This window comes from Rutidosis leptorrhynchoides, chromosome 1 (genome assembly GCF_046630445.1).
Source record: "Rutidosis leptorrhynchoides isolate AG116_Rl617_1_P2 chromosome 1, CSIRO_AGI_Rlap_v1, whole genome shotgun sequence".
NCBI lineage: Eukaryota > Viridiplantae > Streptophyta > Magnoliopsida > Asterales > Asteraceae > Rutidosis > Rutidosis leptorrhynchoides.
Window position 1 is genome coordinate 702,531,787 of NC_092333.1, and position 21,677 is coordinate 702,553,463.

Here is a 21,677-nt window from a genome sequence, read left to right on the forward strand (position 1 = left end):
TTTTCATGTAATATATACAACAACAACAATATCCAATCCGATATTATTTTTTATTTATGTTAGCTACGAGTAATAATCTAAAGGGAAACATATATCTTTGTGACAATCATTAATTCGGATATTGTAATTGTAAACTAGTAAAATAAATGTTTAATAAATACATTGATTTTCCGCAACAATGTGCGGTTCTCTTTTACTTGTTTGACTTATTTGTGCCATTTCCATTGATAGAAAGTTTGCGTATAGAAAACCATGAATATTGAGCGTTAAAGTTTAAAATGATAAAATTAGATGATAGGACGATCTTGATTTTGGTGATACAGTACAAGAATTGTTTTAGGAAATTCGTGAAGTCGATCATGTTGGCTACCCTTCGGTTGGAGTTAGCGAGTCGAGGGGCGAAGTATTTTTTTCAAGTATTTTTTCGAGTAGTCGTGGAACGAGATTCATTAGCCCATTAACCGACTATTTTGGTTGGCGATGGCTCGTCAAATGTCTTATATTGCAAGTTCGACAATCGCTCGGGGGAAGAAATTAGACGCGAGACGGTAAGCTGTAAAATGAAACAAGTGAGTCCTAATGTGCGTTAGTTATTGTTTAATTGTTTCGTTGTTCACACTTTTTGTTAATTAAATGTAGTCTGGTTGTGATAATGTTTTCTTTTGTTCGTTTTAACATAGTTAGGTTTCTTCACGATAAAGCTCGGTTATAAATAAACCATAATTAGTTTATTCTTTTTTAGGTATGAGTCTCATCGGGTTTTAGTTTGTTTCCTTTATTGTTGACGATTTCTTTTTGAAAACATTTTCGTTTCTATACGAGTTATCGTTATTTAAATTTAAAATAATGATATTGACTTCATCCACTATAATTGTCCTAGTTATTTGTTGCACACAGTTTTAGAAAATCACACTAAATTCATTCTTACTAATCAGAAATCTTCTTTTTTCATAAATTATTTTTTTAATATGTTGAAATACAAAGTGACACTTCAAATGAGATATCGTAATATGCGGTGAAATGGGTGAGGAATAATAAAATTTAAATTTAGATAAAACTAGTTGTCGAACCCTCGCTTCTCGTCGGGGTTCGATTTTTAATGTATTTTATTGTGTTTAGTTACGGAGCCTGCGAGTCAAAAATCAACGTATATGAAAAGTACCCTAAATATTTAGCGTTCTTTAAAAAGAGTCTGTTTTGCGTATAGTTAGTGACATTGTGTTCGTAAAATTATTTCGAGTTTAACGATGGTGTTGGAAAAATTTAACTCGTTGCGAGCGAGAAGATATGACACGTTGAATATTTGAGGCGAGTTTATTTAAGATATTTTATGAAAATTTTGATTTGACACTTTAACTCCATGTTTTGGGGGCCGATTTTAAATTTTGAACAAAGTGTGAAGGCATTTGTGGTGTTATTTAAAAGAAAGGGAAGACGAAAAAAAAAAAGTGAAAAGACGAAAATACCCTTTGATATTTTGATACTCAGTAGATATGAAGATTTGGGCAAAAATACGAATTCCTGTGCACCAAGTTCCATTTTGCATCACTTCTCTACCTATAAATCCTTTAAACCCCATTCCAAAACTTCCATTTTACCTTGTAATTTTTGCATTTCTTTCTCACACTAATTGCACCACTAAACACACATATAAATATATAATCATGAATTCAACACTTGTCAAAACCCCATCTTTAATTCATTATCGTCATTTCTCATCTTCAAAATTGTCTAAACAGTTTAAATTAGCCCCCTTTATTTACAAAATCAATCTAAATCTTCAGATATCAAGAACCCCAAAGTTATTCAACACCAGAAGTTACCCAAAGAATTACATAAATTTTGAAACCAAAGATGAAGAATTGATCCAAGATTCATCAAAAAGGGAGGAACTTGAAAAGGTGAAAGGATTAATTAGAAGTGGTTTTGTAATGGGTATGTTGGTTTTAGGGATTATTAGATGTCAAAGAGTTGTAGCAATGGAAACTGGTAGTGATTTAGGGTTTTTTGCACAAAAGGGTTTGAATTATATGAAGGGTTCTTGGAATGGGCCTAAATTTTTACAGGTTCTTCAAGTTATCAGGGAGCAAGGTTTGATTTTGGCTGCACTTTTGGGGTTATCTGCCTTTTTTTCTATGGCTGAGACATCAATTACTACATTGTCACCTTGGAAGGTATTTATAATATAAATTTATTATGTCTATATATTTGCATACTTCCAGTTTTCAAGATTATTTATTATCTTCCAAAAGCACTACTTTAAAAAAAAAAAAAAAATGGAATTCTGCTTGAGTTGCTACTGTTTATTGGGAGTCATGTTGCACAGAAAGTGTTGATCTTTATGTAAATGTTGATGAGTTGATATCATTGACAAGGTTATGAATCATGATAGTATTTTATTTATAAATAGGTTAGAGAGCTGGCTGAAAAAGAAGGAGAAAATGGTGTTTTCAAGCTGCTACGTACGGATGTTACTCGTTTTCTCACAACCATCCTCATTGGCACAACGTAAAGTTCCATTTTTACGTGTTTATTTTAAGATTTTTTTGAGTTTAAGCATGGTTTTGGTAGAAAATGCATTATGGATTATTGGAGTAAATAGGTTCTAAAATTGTACAGTGTTGTAAACATTGGAGCTACTGCACTTTTCACAGAGGCTGCAACAACGGTTTTTGGTGAAGCTGGTGTTGGCGCAGCAACGGGTGTTATGACGGTTTGTGACTAATATCTTATATGAAGCTCAAGATTTAGACTTTATGCAGCCAAACTATGTGATATAAAATGTGCTTATATTATTTATCTAATGTGCAAAATAGGAGACCGTCTTAGAAAGCTAAACTATTGGGTGGTTAATTTCAGGTGGTCGTTTTACTTCTAACCGAAATTACTCCTAAAAGTATAGCTGTTCACAATGCTACTGCGGTTGCTAGGGCTGTGGTAAGCATGGTTAATTGTAGTTATTTATACTTGTGGTCTTTAGTCAACACAAGTCTGCATATAAATCTAATTTCATTTGACATAATTATTAGTGTCTCAAATAATGTATATATAGGTGCGTCCAATTGCATGGCTTTCTTTGGTTTTATATCCAGTTGGAAGAGTTGTAACGTTCCTTTCTATGGGAATGCTTAAAATTCTTGGCTTGAAAGGGAAAAGGTAATTATCTTATCTTGAAACTTATAGAGTTTGATTTAATCTTTTTCATATTTCTGAATTTTACCTAATCCGAATTTATTGCGCCAGTGAACCGTCTGTTACAGAAGATGAACTCAAGTTGATGTTGAGGGTAGCCGAGTTGAGTGGGGCAATTGAGGAGGAAGAACAGGTTTGTAAAAAAGTTAACATCACATGTTTCGCTAAGTTCACTTTTTTCTTCCTAAATTTTGCTTTACATGAAACCGAATGAGTCGAAATGTGTAGTTTTTGTTTTGGTGTTGAAACAGGGTGAGTTGACCAAAACTGTCAGAACCAACATTTTGGGACTTCTTTTTGTGTTAGATTAGCAATATACTTTGGGTAACTTTTGAGACAATTTATGCAGGATATGATTGAGAATGTGTTGGAGATAAAAGACACTCATGTGAAGGAGGTTATGACCCCTCTTGTAGATGTAGTTGCAGTTGATGCTGGTGCAACGTTAGTTGATTTCCATCACTTGTGGGTCACTCATCAATACTCAAGGTAAATTTTTAGTTCTGGGAAAAAAATTATATAATTTAAATTATGAATAGTGGTCCAAATCAACAATTTTATGAATAAATTTTTTAAAAATTGTACTCTCAGGGTGCCAGTATTTGAGCAGCGAATTGATAATATTGTGGGTATAGCATATGCAATGGACTTGTTGGATCTTGTTAAAAAGGTAATAAGGGTGCATATTTGCAATCGTTATCTAATTGATTTATTTTATTTGATATTATATACATTTGGATGTAAACTTTGAAGGGAGATATGGTAGATACTGCAGTTGTGGGGGAGATTGCTCACAAGCCTGCATATTTTGTTCCTGGTAAAAAAATAGTTGCTTTGACTTTGACTTTGACTTTGACTTTGACCTGCATAGAACAAACATGACTGTTGAACTGAATATATCTTTTTGCAGATTCAATGCTAGTATGGAATCTTCTGAGGGAATTTCGTATAAGAAAGGTCCACATGGCGGTTGTTCTCAACGAATATGGAGGAACTGTGGGAGTATGTTCATCTCCTTTGTCTGTGTTATATTTTACATTTATCTGCATGTTTGACTTTGAAAGTCGAAAGTCAAAGATTGTTTTTTTTTTTTTTTTTTTGTTACTCTACGAGCAGATTGTAACTCTTGAAGATCTCGTGGAGGAAATTGTTGGTGAAATATTCGACGAGAATGACTCAAAGGTAATATCTTTCGAATTATACACAATTATACTATATCCATAATATTAGTGAACATGCGCGTAATATATTATAAAACTCGTGAATATTGTTATTGTTGGATTGCAGGAGGAAATTGAGAGAAAAACTGGTAATATTGTAAAGCGAGCAGATGGAGTGTTCGATGTTGATGCTAACACATCAGTTTATCAACTTTCTGAAGATTTAAATATCATATTGCCGGAGGTATGTATTTTTTTCGTATTTTAACTGTTATTATTGATAACTAGTTTCACTACATATTTTCCCTCTGTTATGATCAAATTATTTATGAACGCAGGATCACCAATACGAGACCGTTTCAGGTTTCATTTGTGAAGCATTTGGATATATACCAAGAACAGGCGAAAGTATTAAAGTAGTTTTAAAGAAAGCTAACAAAGAAGATAACGACGATGATGATGACGAGAGCAAACAAGAAACCAGTGATCAGGATTATAAAGAAACATCTCAAACATTCAAGCTTGGAGTAAGATTTATATATCCAAGGAGTTAATTTGCTTAAAAGGGTGATAAATTACTGTTTTTTTGTGCTGCAGATATTAGCAGGAAATTGTAGAAAAGTTAATACCGTAAGATTTGAAAGGGTTAATAATCATTCAGCAAAAGAAATCAAAGAAACTGCTCGTATCGTGCCCAGATTTTGGAAAACGAAATGGAAAAATGATGAAAGCTCAGGCAGTGGCGATGATGAAACCAATTTCTCCCATGACCGTATCTTGTTAGAAGATAAACAACATTAATCAAGGTATCAAATTTATTCAATTATTATTATTGTCTTCATATAAGTTACAGAACTTTCAACAACTAAAAGAAACTTTATTTTATTAAAGATTAAAAAATGAGTACAAATTACAAAAGAAGACCAAAAAGTTATAAAACTTTTCTATAGATGAAGTGAGGTATCAACCTCAGGTTCCTCAGATGTTGAGTCTTTTGATTGTTTTTGTGATGATTCTGGTTGCTTGGTGTGTAAGTTTAGTCCAAGAGATAAAGAATCTTGATAACATGGTCTTGTTGTTGTTGATGTTACAATATCAGGGTATACCAACAACGAACCCATATGTGGACTAGGCTCGTATTCATTATTATATTGATTTTTGGTTTCAGGGAACCACTTCAAAAGCTCAATTTGTTGTCGTTTCGCCTTCATTTTCTGCAGCTGCCTGAATCTTTCTTGCAGGAGAGCCATAGACGATATACCACTACCACTATCACCGCCACCTTTTGCCATCGATGAGTTTCCGCCTTTTCTTCCCATTGAATGAAGAGACATTACTAAGATAATTGCCTTAACCATATAGATCATTTGATTGTGAGTCTTATATATAGTATTATACAACATATAATATACCATAGGCTGCTGCATATATGTAATTATAATAATATTTATTAAGAGCGAGTGCCCTTTGTTGATTCGGGGGTGATGTCAATGGGGTCTAGAATCCGCATGCTGAACACAAGATCCAAAGAGAAAGGATATTTTTGTGAAGGGAAAACGACTTTTTGAAGGAGAAAATGGTTGAGTATGCGAGTCCAATTACAATTTGGAATGTTGCATTTGTTGTAATATAATGTTAGGTTTTATGCTTTGGTCAGGTTTTGTATTTTCATTAAGCTTTAAAGCTTCATTGAAAATTAGAAGATGACTATATTGGCTCTTCTTTTTTGTACTTTATTTATGCATATCTTCCTACTCCATCAACATATGATTTTACACAACCGTAACATTTTGGTAACAAACCTGTATAGACTATTCCATTTAGGCTAGTTTTTTTTATACTAATGAATGATTTATATAGTTTGTGTTGTATCAATTTAATGGTGGTTACTTTATAGCGACTCAAGTTGAAGCTTTGATAAAAATGGCTTTTTTTTTTTTAAATAAAAAACGAAAACTATATAACAAATCTTTTTCTTGAAAAGAGAAAGAAAAACATGATACAAGAAGCAAAACGGACGGGGATCGAAAGGAGTAGACTAAACCTATCGACAAAACTAAAAATAAAGCTAACTAAATCCGAGTCTCGCCGAGAGCCAACAACACCACAAAAATGGCTTGTAGTATAAGACAAATGGTGGAATTATTGATCACATGTCCTACAAAATGTGAATCAAACATTGGACCAAGCGTGTAATTTTGACATAAATATAATCCAAACATTAGGCCTGTGTTTTTACTTTTTAAGCTACAATTTCAACATTACTTCAGATTTAACATCATCATTATCATGGTTACAGTATCAATGGCTGAAATAATAATTTGAAAACCATCTCAATTTTTCATCGAATCAAATTACACCATAAATAGATAACCAAACAAATTAGTCTTACACTTTCCACTTAACACCACTGCACCTAATAGCTAAATACCTACTACTACAACTCACTAACACAGTTTACTAACTAGTTTCTCCTCCTACATACTGCTGATTCCATTGAAGACAATGTTGCTGGTTCGTTGAAAGAGCCGAGTTCATTGTTGGTTCGTGGGTAGTTGCTGCTCAATCTTCTCTTGTGAAATTGCATACTCAATGGAAAGAATGAAGTTTTTGTACAACCCAATCGCCTTTTTTGCTTCATCAAAACGGTCATACATCATTGAACTTGTCCAATTCTCCATCGAGTTAATGGTTTTCATCATACCAGGATACGATGCTTGTTGTTGAATACCCCATTCACGTTCTTCAACTACTACTTCAGGAACAACATCTAACCCACACTTGCTAAACTTCTCCAATAATAAATCGTACTTTTTTTTCGCCTCACCTAAATACATTTCAAGTTCTTTCATAAGTTGATCCTTCGGCACACATGCAATTAAAGCGGTTATAGAAACACCATCTCGAATAAGTCTTTCAATTTGAACAATTTGTCCCAATAATTCATATTGGATGGATGAATCTGTTATAGAACTGCTCCCAACCGACACTTGACTCTCTTCCTAGAATATCAACCAATGATTCGATAGATTTATAGATAGCGTAAACAATAGACAGATATATAGGGTAAACATAAAAACATCAACAAAAAAATAACAAAAAACGAAGGAGAAACAGATACCTTGGGATACATTTTGAACTGCGAACCCTAAACTGCGAATGAGATCAATTGGCCGTCTGTTTCGTATTTTTGTGCCCTAAATTTTGGGCGTAGTTTGAGTTGCCCCCTTACTTATAAAACAGCCCCTAAATTTTTTAAATTTGCAAAATCAAATTTTTTTCTTTTTTCCATGCCAAACATAATATTAAAAAATAAAAAAAATCATAAAACCATAATGATACACATACTCGAATCTCTCATATAACGCATCACACATGTGAATCACATGCCAAATAGAAGCTGACATGGCAACTTAGGGTGAAAATCACATTAAGAAGAGTGGTTTACCAGCGTGAAGTAAATGGAGTGTGGCGCGCAAGTAAAAACAAACATGCGTTGGCACACGCTCTGCAAAAAGGACCCTGGCCTGACATTCGCAGACAAAACGCAGGAAAAGGCCTAACACGATCCCAACATGGTACTTTTGTTAGGACAGCGCCATGAACAGCAGAACCGACAAGGAAACTTTTACTTTTATCAGCCTTTACAGACCAATAGTACAAATAAGGCCGACCATGACCTTATTTGTCCTATTACATGGCACTAATAGACAAAGTGGGACTATAAATAATAGGTCTGAATCGCAATAAGCAAGGGGGATGACAACACTCAGAATCACATATCATTCATACATATATTGGGATATCATACACGCATCACTATTTGCGCTATCGTATAGCGCAACTTCTCCCCGCTCTACCGGACTTATAGCACCTTACACAATAATCCTACGGTTACATGTAATGTTCTATGAAAACTAATCCTAAAAACCTCCATGGAGCCATCAATGTCGGATAACCTGATGATGGTGGGTTGAGATTTAACCACCCCTACCTAGATCCTCATCTTGCAAGGGGTTATTCACTTTACACCTGACCAGAGAGTTAAACTCAAAAGACCCTTAAAACCTCCTTCTTTGTTGCCAAGCATGGACCAAAACCGCTGGATCCTTTCTATGCTTGATCAAATGACGCCATCAGTGGGACAAACAAGTTAAAAGGTTTCGATTGACCTTTTCTCTCTAGGTCCGTTATACTTACTTTTCTTTCTTTGCATATGTTTACATATATCAAGATGACAAGCAAGCCAGAAGCACCAAAGCTGGTGTAAGACCCTGTTTCTGTTCAGCTAGTGGGACGCCGTTCAAATCATGGGACGCCGTCCACTAAAGAAAGACTGGACGCCGTCAAGCAAGTTTGGACGCCGTCCAAATGTACTGATGGGTCAACTGTTGGTTTTGTTTTAAATATGGGCATTTTGGTAATTTCACTTGGGTGTCATTTTGAAGCCTTCAAAGCTGATCCATTGACCATTGTGGATCACATTTCACCCACACAAACACCCTCTTCAAACCCTAGTGAGAGATACTCACTTTTAGTGAGAGAGAGCTTGATTTAGAGAAGAAGGAGTTGGATTCTCACCAAAGCTCGGGTTTTAAAGTTGTTCATCTCGTTCACGGCTACGTTGTGGTTGTTGTGGTAAGTTCTAAATCCGAATTTCATTGTTGGATTTGGTATTCAAAGTTAGGGTTTTGATTGTGTGTGTTCTTGAATAAGACCCATTAGTTGATAAATGGATGATTAAGCTAGTAAATGGTGTTGATAACCATTGTTGGCGGGTTTTTGGGTTGGTTGATGAAATTGATTAGTTGATAATCATGTTCGGGTGTTAATATCACTAGTTAACTAAGGCTTTAAGTGATTAGTGGTGTAAGCTTGCAAAATGGGTGTTTTGACTTTGAGATTGGGTCAAAATGAGTTTTGTGTCAAATGTTGCAAGTAATGTGTTTGATGATGAAACCTTGAGTGAAATGAGTTATTGGAACCTAATCACTAGTCGATTGTGATTATGGGGGTATTCGAGTGAGCTTTGACTTAGTCAAAGTGAAAGTAAGTGTGATAACGCCAAAATTATACATATTTGTTGTCGTTATTTCGATCCGATTTTGTATCATTTTGTATGTAATTGTTGTACTTGTGTATTGTAATAAGCTAAAATGTGTGTATAATCCATTGCGAGTGTTGAAGCGAAGATTTATGGAAAATATTGCTGATTTTAGAAGATTATGCGCACCTGCACCGTTTTGGCCATAACTCGGTCATACGAACTCGAAAAAGGGTGAATCCGGAGCCCAGACGTCCGTAACTCAGAGCTCTACAACATCATATTGGAAAATTACCAATAAACAGTACCAGATGCGGCACATCTGCTATAGATGCGGCGTATCTGAGGTCCTGCCGACAGTTCTGGGTCCTAAAACGAGCTGGAAACCACTAAAAATAAAGGGATGCGGCGCATCACCTTTAGATGCGGCGCATCTGATGCATTTTTGGCCATTTTACCTAACTTTTGAGCCTATTTAAGAAGAGCTTTGGTTACACATTTGAGACACCACAATATAGATCAGTAGTAGTCCGAGAAGGGGGGTTTCCCCAGCCATTCTAAAGGGTTCTTCACCCTTTTGAGCATCAAGATTGAAGAAGGGATCATGCGCTACGATAGGTACTCTCGGTTTCATTTATTTTAGTGATAAGATTATGAATTCCTATTGTTTCGATTGTATCGTTGTAACCTTCATTATTATGATTGGCTAAAGCCTTGTGTGTTTACTTTAATGTAAGATTTATGGTTTGGGATTGTTTTATCTTTTAATGTTATTTAAGTTACTATGATGTTTGATTGATTAAATTACCATGTCCAACCAAAAGAACCATAGTTATGCTAGTTTGGTACTTTCCTTCAATTACATAGATTGTTAACTACATGTGACACTAGGAACACAATCTATGCTTTAATACTTTTAGTAATCTAGACGGGTAAACATATACTTAATTGACGACTTTGCTATATGTTTAGATCGGTAATTGAATAAGTACTAGAACTACATAGTCATGAATTTACCTCAAGTGATTGTTGTAATTTAGGTTTTACGTGAGTTTAATCGGATTGGGTCTAATTAATCTAATCAATCTAAATCAATTATGTTCTTCCATAGATCCATTGTTGTAAGTATCCATTTACTCTAGTTCAATTATACAAGTTATGAATTGGTTTATGTGAGTTTATCAATGTTCATGGCCAGTACTTCAACACCTAGTGTGATGCCCCGTACAAAACCATCGTGTACGAATCATCAACAACAGGATCATTACAAGGTTAAGTACTATATGCTGTAATAAAAGAAGTTGCATTCACGATAAAAAAGATGACGTCATACCGACGTCAATTGTTTTACACCAACAGTATGCTTCTACGAATAGCAAGCATGAATAAATGTATGTGACCCTTAGGTCGTTACAAAACATAGTCTCAAATGTAATTAAGTTTGAATGCAAGATAAAGTAGTTCATGCGGTGATAACACTAGAGCAGCGGGTGTCTACAGCAAGACTAGTACACAGCGGAAGCAAACCTTAAGCATCTGAGAAAAACATGCTTAAAAACGTCAACACAACGGTTGGTGAGCTATAGTTTAAGTATAACAGTATGTAAGGTAGGCCACGAGATTTCAGTGCTACAAAGAGCGTTTCAAAACAGTATGATAAAGTATATGTTAACCGTGGGCACTTGGTAACTAACTTAACGTTTATACCCCCTGAAAGTACACTTGGTAAGTGCGTATGTCTACGAAGTATTAAACACTCATTAAATGCTAGCGCGACTAGCCCGAGTGGAGATGTCAAACCCTATGGATCCATATCTAAGATTCGCGTTCATGGTTCAAAAACCAATGATTAAACGTTACCGAGCTAAAGGGAAAGTTTATGCCGTTGTATAACTCACACATATATAAAGTTTAAGTACTCGTGCCTAGTATGTAAAACGTAAAATGCGCATGTATTCTCAGTTTTCAAAATAGTTAAAGTAAAAAGGGAATGCTATAACTCACAATGATAAAGTAGCGGTAAAGTATGACTCGGAAAGTAAGCAAGTAATGAAGGTTGTCCAAACGGGTCCTCAACCTAAGTCAAATAGTACTGAGTCAGTAAATCGTCCGAATAGGTTTAAAATTATGTAAATAAGGTCTTAAAGTTCATCATCATTCATCATTAAACAAAAGGTGTAAAGTAAGTTTCGTTCATGAAAGTAGTTTAAAACAAAGACTGAGTTCGGTCAGTCACCACGGCCTCTATAATTACTGAAATAAGGTGAGACCAGTGGTCATGGCTCCGTCTATGAGTCCTTTAGTTGTGGTAAAAATTACAGAAGCAAACTCGTCTTCGTTTGACCGTGGTGACGGTCTAAGTGCGAGTAGGTCAGAATTTTCAGCACAACGTTAAATGGACATAGTGACGATCGGAGGGCCATAAATCCTAAACCGTAACTCGGATTAAGACGAGTCCTATATGAAAAGTTATCTACTCGAACAGAGCTATCTGAAAATCATAATTACAGTAGCCCAGGTCGTACGGGTCAGACACAGAAACAGTATAACTGTAGGGTCAGTAGGTTCCGGTGGTTCTTGGTGCTCGATGCTTATCATGGTTCTCATCCTTGATGCATATAGCTTCAAGTGTATAACTCGTTGATGTGTTTGCATCATTTTCACCAAGTTTTGACCATCATAACCCAAGTGTAAGCCTAAGACATGAAGCACAACTCACTTAAGTGTTGCAAGTGTTTTGATGAACCAAAGTTACATCAAAGTCTTAGATCTAACACATACATGAACTTTAAAACTAATAATAAGTTACAAACTTGAAAGTGAACTTATGAAATCAAGATCTTAAGTTGTAGAACATAGTTCTTAGTTTGATCTTGAAAATCCAAGACTCAAAAGTCTAGATCTAACATAAGTGTACAAAGTTATAATTAAAGAAAACTTACTTACATGTTCTTGAACTTTTAAAGTTAACTTTTAGTTCAAGATTAATGAGATCAATGTTAACTAGTAACACTTGACCAACAAGAACATAAATCATGAAATTAAAGTGCAAGTAAATGAAGTAAATAAGCTAGGTAAACAAGTTAATAAGTTCATGGGTTGCATACTTTAAAGATTCAAACCAAAGTTTGATCTTTAAGAAAGTAAACTTTAAAGTTTACTAACATGAATTACAAGTATGATTTACAACACATGAACCTTAAATCTTTTGAAACAATAAAAGTAGAACATAAACTAGTAAGTTTAGTTCTTGTGTGTTCTTGTAATTACAAGATAAAATGAAGAATGAAACTAAAGAGTTTGATTCTTGTAACTAGTAAAGAATAACAACAACTAGTAAGTAATTAACAAAGACAAGTATCAAAACAATAAACAAATGATGATGATGATGATTTAGGGGTTCATGGCTACGGTTTTACAAGGAAAAAAGAAAGGAAGAAAAGCTTCAAGTTACTTACAAGAACTAAAGAGAAAAGAGAGAAAGTTGGAAGTGTTTTTGTGTGTGTGTGTTTGAATGAGAGAAATGTGAGTAGAAGTAATACAAAATAAATGAAATAAAACTCCCTCTTGAGTTACTTAGGGCAACGGTTTAGGTGAGGGGAGGGAGGAGGAGAAAAACCACTAGTTTCATACATGTAAAGCTTCAAAAGTAGGATAATAAGGGTGCATGCATGGGGATGGTGTAGTAATTAGATTCTAAACAAAGTTAACTAACTATTTTGTTTCTAAAGTGATATTTACATGTGTTAGTGGGCTAACTAGTCCACTAAGGAAGTAGGTTGGGCTAATTAAGTCCATTAAAGTGGGTGGGGTGGGCTTCTAAGCCCATGTACAATTAAAAGCCCAAGTATGTATGTAATTAACAAGTTAATCCAATAAAAGCCCATGTAATTAACTAATAACCTTAGTTAATTAAAATGATTAATAATATCAATCATGAATGTAAATAATATATGAAAATATTATTCGTGTAATGTACGCGTGACACAAAGACGTTTCGGGCAATTAAAGTCAAGTACGGTTAATCATGGCAACAAGTTTATGTAATAATATACATTCGTTTAATCACAAGTATTAATAATAATAATTATTAATAAATAACGTTGGAAAAACCAGGGTCGTTACACCTAGTGATTTAGACATCTACATGTGAGTGTAGGATGGTAATTGAATGGTAACTAGATTTTACAATAGTGTAGTTTATTTAGAGTGATCTTAATAAACTAGGTTTTATGTGAATTCAATCAAGGAAGAGTTTTATTGATTAAACATATGTAAAGAAGAACTAATGACAAGGTTTATGTGAATTTACTAAGTTTATAGTTCTCGGTTTATAGATATTGTGAGATTGATATGAACCATTTACTTGTAACTACAAAATAACGGGTTTAAGTATAAAAGAACAATCCTTATCATTTATCAAGCATTGAAGTAAACACCGCCTTCTCATCCTTGTTATTTATCTCATTTTATTTCCCGTTTGTTACTTAACAATTCTACAATTAAAACTCCCCTTTTTCTTAGAATAATTAACTGTTTTTGAAGTCCTTAAAACAAACTTCTCCCTGTGGATCGAACTGGTCAATTTACTTGCTAGTTACTACATGATCGGGTTTTAGTTGCCTGTATTATGTGTTAATTATTAAGCATATTGTCTACATTTTAAAGGTTACGTCTTAACACATCAAAGTGCAAATGGGTCAATATTGCACCTATTGGTGTTTTGAATATAAGCTAGAGTGTTTAGCTTATTTGTTGTGAATTACTTAGGTGATTTACATTTGGGCGACAAGGAGCTCAAGTGGGATTGCTTTTCAAGTAATCAAGGTGAGTGAAATATTTATACGTTTATGTATATAATTTGGTTGCTTGTGTGCGGCGTGGTAAGTGACATCCATTAGGATTTACTTTTCGGGGACCACAATTGGGTTGGAAAATATAGTGAGTGATATCTGTGTGGATAGCTCTCCGTTGGCTATATTTGGTTGCGATATGTGGTGAGTGATATCCGGAAGGAATAACTCTTTGTCGACCACGATTGGAGGTGTGGCATATGACGAGTGATTAATGTTCGACCTATCGCTCTTCGTTGGTCACATGTGTGTGTTTGGTTATGTAGCGAGTGATTAATGGTTGACCTATCACTCTTCATCGGCTAGATGTGTGCGTTTAGTTATTTGACGAGTGATTAATGCTTGACCTATCACTCTTCGTCGGTCACATGTGTATGTTTGGTTATGTGGCAAGTGATTAATGTTTGACCTATCGCTCTTCGTCGGCCACATATGTGCGTTGGGGTAAGTGGTGAGTGTTATCCGTTTGGGGATCCGCTCTTCGTTGGCCACTTATCGTAGGATGGTAAGCGGTTACGCTTTTCGTCGGCCATCCTTGTGATTGAGGTAAGTGTTAACATTTCGGTTGCACTTTTCGTCAGACTCATGGTGCGTAGTGGTGAGTGATTAACGTATTTGACCTACCGTTCTTCGTCGGCCACGTACGCATTGCGATGGGTGGTGAGTGGTTAACGTATTTGACCTACCGCTCTTCGTCGGCCACCATCGAGTCGAATGTCGACATTGTGTATGTTGGGGTGTGTAAGTTTCACTAGCATTGTACGTATTTTGTTGTTGGCACGTATTATTGTTGAGATCTCTATGCTAATGGTGTTTACTTGTTATACATACGATTATACGTTTATTGCGGTTTGCTAATGATATTGTGTTGTTTGTGTATATGTATGCAAGTGATTGAATTATGTATGTATGCGTATAAGTATTGCATTCACTAAGCATTAGCTTACCCTCTCGTTGTTTACATTTTTAGATTCGGAGGTGGACGTGGCAAGGGTACGTACGGGATTAGATGATTTCCCCTTTTGATGCTTGCTTGGATTATATTTTGGATTCGGCCTAGGATTTGGGTAGTTTATCCCCAAACATCATGCTCGTAGTTTTGTTTGGAACTTAAACTCATTTGGGTCAAAATTGCTACTTTAACGTAATTTGGTTCGTTGTGGGCCCGGTGTTGTAAAACTTGATTTTATTGTGGAAATATCTTAGTTTTGATTATTATAACATGTTGTGAAAACCGTTTAGTTTAAAAGTGTCGGGAAGCGAGTTTTCCGCTCGCGTGAATTGGAAAAACAGGTCGGGAACTTTCAGTTCATTTGGACACCGTCCAAAAGGCTTGGAAGCCGTCCTAGTCTTCACTGCTGGACGCCGTCCAGATAACTGGACGCCGTCCAGATGCACTGAAGCAGAAATTTTTTTAAGTCGTGTTTTCGATTGGATAACGGGTTGGGTCGTTACAAGTGGTATCAGAGCATGGTCTAAGGGATTTAGGTGACTTGAGATAGGCGTCTAGACTTAGACTTTTGTGTGTGCTATTATGCGGGGCTTGTAGGATTACGGGTCGGTTCGGGTTTTAGCTAGTGCCTTAGATTGTAGGTGAACTAGCTATGTATTGATTATGTTGTTATTAATCATGTTGTTTTGTGTTGAACATCTAGTGAGATGGTTGTTGTATTCATGAGCTCGGCATGGCGTGTGAGCGTAATAATAATTCGTGACCATTATTACGGTTGCAAGCCAAGTCATGCAAGTGATGTACAACAAGTATTGGACTAGATGTGATGTACGAACGTGGCATATTTATATGATTGTGAATATTGATCGTGGTGGTGTATATAATTTACTTGTGTTGCGTTCCTAACCTGGTTCATTTCTTAGAATGAAGACGAGGAACGGACATGATAACGAAGATCAAGGCGATGACTCCGAGTTCATGGCCAAGGTTGAGGCCATTATACAAAAGCAACGTGCGGCCTTTCTAGAGGACGTTAGGAAGATGTTCCTAGATTCGATTAACGAGCAAGTAGTTGATCTAGTTAAGGAACAAGTTAAGATTGTCCTTCACGAAGATAATATGAGAAGGCGAGACTTCTACTACAAAAACTTCAAGGATGCTCAACCTCCCACTTTTGAGGGCGAACGAGACCCACTCAAGAGTGCTCGATGGATCTCCGATATGGAGGGGGCCTTTTGTACTAGTGAGTGCCCTCTCGATAAGAAGACGAGGTATGCTAGTAGTATGCTAAGGGGTGACGCCAAGTTGTGGTGGGATGCAAAAATTCAACTCTATGGTGAGGAACAATGTATGGAGTTCACATGGGACGAATTCAAAGCGGAATTTTTCAAGGAATACCGAACTTCGGCCGATCTTTCTAAGCTTAAGGACGAGTTGCATGCTTTGAGACAAGGGTCAATGGATTTAAACACTCTCAAATCCGTTTTCTTATCGAAGACTCAATTTTGCCCGGAGTATGTCGGGAATGACCACATGTTGAAGGAAGACTTTTACCGAACCTTGAACGATCATTACCAAGAGAAGATTAGTAGGAACTCGGTGAAAACTTTTGACGAGTTGTTTGACATGGCAAAGGGTTTTGAGACGCTTGTCTTGAGGAAGAGTGGTTCCGATGTTAGTAAGCGGAAGTCCGAAACTACGATGCATTCGAACAAAAAGAGTAAGAGTATTTTCAAGGGTGTTGGATGTGACGACCCGGAAATTTTCGACCAAATTTAAACTTAATATTTATATGTTTCCGACACGATAAGCAAAGTCTGTAATGTTGAGTCTCAAATTTTGTGAACTGCTTACATAAAACTGTTTGACCTTTGACTACTCCCGACGATTCACGAACCTTTAATTGTAACTAGGAATGTAAATATAAATAATTATATATATAAATAATTATATTAGTATTAATGAACTATGAAGTAATCTAGTTATTTTGAAAGATAACATTAAATAACTAAAGATTTTTATTTTGAATATATATAGTATATTGTATATAAATGGTTCAAACATATTTTACCAACGTTATCAAAATAGTAAGTGTATAATGTTATACTTTGTGGTTAATTGTTTAATATATATAATTAATCATCTACTTAACATTTAAAACATAATTATATATATATGGTAGTATACATATATATAAATATAAATCTATAAATGACTTATAATCAAGATTATATTATAATACATATAAAATATATAAACATTAAATATTCAATGAATGTTATCATATAATATATTATGTAATTATTAAATATTCATAAATTTAATAAATTGTATATTAACATATTAAATGTGGTTACAAGATAAAAATATAATTGTTATACTAATATTATTGTTATTACTTCATTATTATTAATAATAATATTAATGTTAGTATTAATATCAGTATTATTAATATTACCAGATATGAAATTTGATACATATAATATGTTAAAAGTTCTACCATTTTTGTTTAATAATATCATTATTATTATTTTATCACTTTACTCATTATTATTAAGTATTATATGTATTATTAAAAATTATAATAAGAGATTGTATATGTAATTGGTTATATTATTATTAGTATTATTATTATTATGATCATTGTTATCATTATGATTATTAAGAATAGTATCATATTACTATTATTATTATTAGTATTATTTGATTTGTAATGTTAATATTATCATTATATTTTTTTATTTTTTTTATAATTATCAGTATTTTTATATATTAATACTTTTATTTTATTAATATATTTATTTACATTTACTAATTATTAAAATTAATTTTTAATTAGGAATAAGACTACAGAATCAAACTTTCTGTTTGATGTCACGATCTAGCTATCCAAATCTTTTGTTTCTGTCTCTAAAACTCTAATCCAGTACATAAAAATTCGATTTCTATCAAGTGAAGTTAAAATCTGTTACACTTTATTTATTTTATTTATTTATCCTGCTTTATGATTAAAATGGCTGTCGACTACCAGAGTTATAAAGAATCATGTTGAATCAAACTAGAGGTAATACAATAATTAACTTCACATCCTCACTATCAAATATCATTATATCAGTATTTTTATTTTGGCGAATTTAATAATAAAAATGAAGAACAGAAGTTGTTATCTGCTCTGTTCTTACTTCAATTATCAAAAAGCTCGATTTCGAAATAAGTTTCAAAAAGTGTAAATGCAGTTTTGTTAGGAACTTAATGCTCAATCTTTCTGTAAAAGTTGAAGTCCCAATTCTTTTTATTGCTCACGAATTTACGAGTCAAAGATTTAAATTTAAAAAGTCAAACTTTTGTTCTTCATCAAAATCAAGTTTTCTGTTAAGATGTAGGAACAATTGACAGCTGAGAAAGTTTCTAGCGGTGAATTGAAACATGTTTGGTGTTATAAACTTTAACTAAAACGTTCTAGAAATTCGAAAGTGGAACTGAGTTATTAACGTGTTCTTCAGGCTGCGTTCTTTTTTTTATTTAATGGTTTTGATTAAAACAAATTTATTAAAACAGATGATTTCGTTTCAATTAAAATTCATAATTTATATGTTTAGATTGAATTTAGGTTTGAATTTTTATTGGTTTATATCTGGTTAGTCGTATTTATGGAGAAGAAGGAGGAGATCATAGGTAGACGGATTATGTAATTATACCTGGGTTATTAAATCAGAAAAACGTAAACAGCAGAATGGTTTAGTGGGTGTTCGGGTTTTCGAAAGGTCGAGGGTTCGAGTCACGGCTTGGGCAGTTTAATTATTTTTTTGAGCCTTTAAAGGTAGTTCCATTTCCAAATTATTATTATTATTATTATTATTATTATTATTATTATTATTATTATTATTATTATTATTATTATTATTATTATTATTATTATTATTATTATTATTATTATTATTATTAATATTATTATTGTTGTTGTTGTTATTGTTAGTGTTGTTAATACTAATTATTATTATTATTATTGTTTTTAATATGATAAGTATTATTACCATAAACATTATTATTATGATTATAATCATTATCATTATTGGTATTATTATTATTATTAACATAAATATCATTCTTAACAATATCATTATTATTATTAGTGTTATCATTATCACTATTATCATTAGTAGTTATTATTATTATTAGTATCAGTATTATTATTATTATTATTATTATTAATATTATTATTATTATTATTATTATTATTATTATTACTAAAGTAGCTTTATTTTCAAACCTGTCGTTTTTATTAAAACTAATATTATCATTAAAAGTAACATTTTTACTATCATTATTATTAATAGAAGTATGATCAATATCATTATTATTAAAAGTATTATGATTATGACAATAAAAGTTTTAAGGATATTATCATTAAGATTATAAGAATATATCTAAACTAATGGATTTAAAAATTATGGATAAAATTATAATTTAAGTAAGTTATAACTTATTATTATCATTAACATTAAAATTATTGCTAACACTATTATTATTAAAAATTAGTATCATTATTATCATTTCTACAAAAATTATTAATTTGTTATCATTAAAACTATCATTATTATTAATATCAATATTATTATGTAATTACTAAAATCATTATCATAATTATCATTAACAATAAAATTAATATTTTTACATTTATTATCATTAATATCATTATTATTATTATTATTAGAATTACTAACATTATTATCTTATTGATAATATTAAGTATTATAATCAAATATTTTTTTTACCATTATTAATATTATTTTAGTATTATTATTATAACTATTATTATTAATATAAAAATGATATATTTAATATATAGAACATAACAAAAATTAACATTTTAATTACAAGATGAATATATGAATATATATATATATATATATATATATATATATATATATATATATATATATATATATATATATATATATACTATTAATATAAAAAGGATATAACTAATAGATTTATATATATGTGTTCGATTACAATTATGTATATTAATAAATATACAAATGATATAGGTTCGTGAATCCGAGGCCAACCCTGCATTGTTCAGTTGTTCAAAGTCGTCATATATATTTTTACTACAAAATACAGTATTGTGAGTTTCATTTGCTCCCTTTTTAAATGCTTTTGCAATATATATTTATGAGGACCCGTCCTAATCCACCTGGACGAATACATCAACATCTGGTCCCATTGCGAGGTATTTGACCTCTATGTGATACGTTTTGTAACATTGCATTCGTTTTAAAAGGTAATTCATAAATGAATATATAAATTCCAGGTTTTTAACATCTGATGATTCCTACGTATAGACAATCACCATTTAAATGGTTTACAATAATACATTTGTTGACAATACAGTCAAAATAAGGTACATGGTAATGGTTTGGTGAATGCAAGTTTCTTGTATATAGCATGTATGACTCCAAGCACATAACTTGTATCACGTATCAGCAAACAGCGAAAGACTTCTAGAAACCTGAGAATAAACATGCTTCAAGTGTCAACACAAAGGTTGGTGAGTTCATAGTTTTAATATTACACATAATCCGTATATCAATGTGGATTACAAAAGTTCAGTTGTTTTATTCAAAACGTTTATCAATATGTTTTAACATTTCAAATCATCTGTATGTAAAGGTTGATCACAAGATCTCAGTTGTTTTATCCAAAACGTTTATCAATAGGTTTTACATAAAAGGTGGACCACAAGATTTTAGTTGTTTCATCCGAAACGTTTATCAATCGGTTCTACAAAATTGAGCACCCTGGTAACTAAACTTTAACGTTTATATAATTTGTACCCTTTGTATAATCATCTTAATAATACACGCAAACCAACGTGTACGCTTCTCAAATAGCATACGTCTGTTAAAAGGCTAGTGCTCTAGCTCGGACGGGGATATCAAGCCCTATGGATCCATATACTGTTATTCGCGCCCACCAGTCCACATCCTATGTACTGGCAGTTACTAGTACCAAAGCTAAGGGATTTTTGGTTTAAACTCAGTGTAGAATTAAGTATGTACTTGTATCCATTGCGTTTAAAATAAATTGCATGTATTCTCAGCCCAAAAATATATATTGCAAAAGCAATTAAAAAGGGAGCAATGAAACTCACGCATATAAATATTGTATATCGGTTAATAAAGCATTTGCATGTATTCTCAGCCCAAAAATGTAGAGAGTAAAAGGGATCTTATGAAACTCACTCAAATCAGTTTTAGTTTTTGTATTCATTTTATAAAACAGCGCATGTATTCTCAGCCCAAAAATATGTATAAAAAGGGATCAATGAACTCACTATTTTATATTGATATACAATATTGCAGGAAAGCACGTAGACGTATCGGAGATGATAAACACGAGGTTTGATTCACAAAAATACCCCCGAACATTACCCATAACCTCCTTGGTAATAACCCATATTTTCCTTAGCT

General features: G+C 33.0%; 2 protein-coding genes across 2 annotated transcripts; one reads left to right on the top strand and one right to left on the bottom strand.

The window, feature by feature from the left end:
- The first annotated feature begins 1,563 nt into the window (after positions 1-1,563).
- On the top strand, positions 1,564-5,997 carry LOC139897438 (putative DUF21 domain-containing protein At3g13070, chloroplastic). Its single transcript, XM_071880165.1, has 15 exons — positions 1,564-2,174; positions 2,411-2,508; positions 2,620-2,713; positions 2,860-2,937; positions 3,053-3,156; positions 3,244-3,325; positions 3,542-3,681; positions 3,784-3,862; positions 3,946-4,009; positions 4,103-4,194; positions 4,309-4,374; positions 4,480-4,596; positions 4,691-4,879; positions 4,950-5,158; positions 5,521-5,997. Exons 1-14 carry the CDS (start codon positions 1,665-1,667, stop codon positions 5,151-5,153), a joined length of 1,917 nt encoding a protein of 638 aa, XP_071736266.1. The 5' UTR covers positions 1,564-1,664; the 3' UTR covers positions 5,154-5,158; positions 5,521-5,997.
- A 639-nt stretch (positions 5,998-6,636) lies between these two features.
- Positions 6,637-7,573, bottom strand: LOC139897512 (uncharacterized). Its single transcript, XM_071880239.1, has 2 exons — positions 7,474-7,573; positions 6,637-7,354 (listed from the first exon to the last, which is right to left on the bottom strand). Exons 1-2 carry the CDS (start codon positions 7,483-7,485, stop codon positions 6,887-6,889), a joined length of 480 nt encoding a protein of 159 aa, XP_071736340.1. The 5' UTR covers positions 7,486-7,573; the 3' UTR covers positions 6,637-6,886.
- Between the last annotated feature and the right edge of the window lie 14,104 nt (positions 7,574-21,677).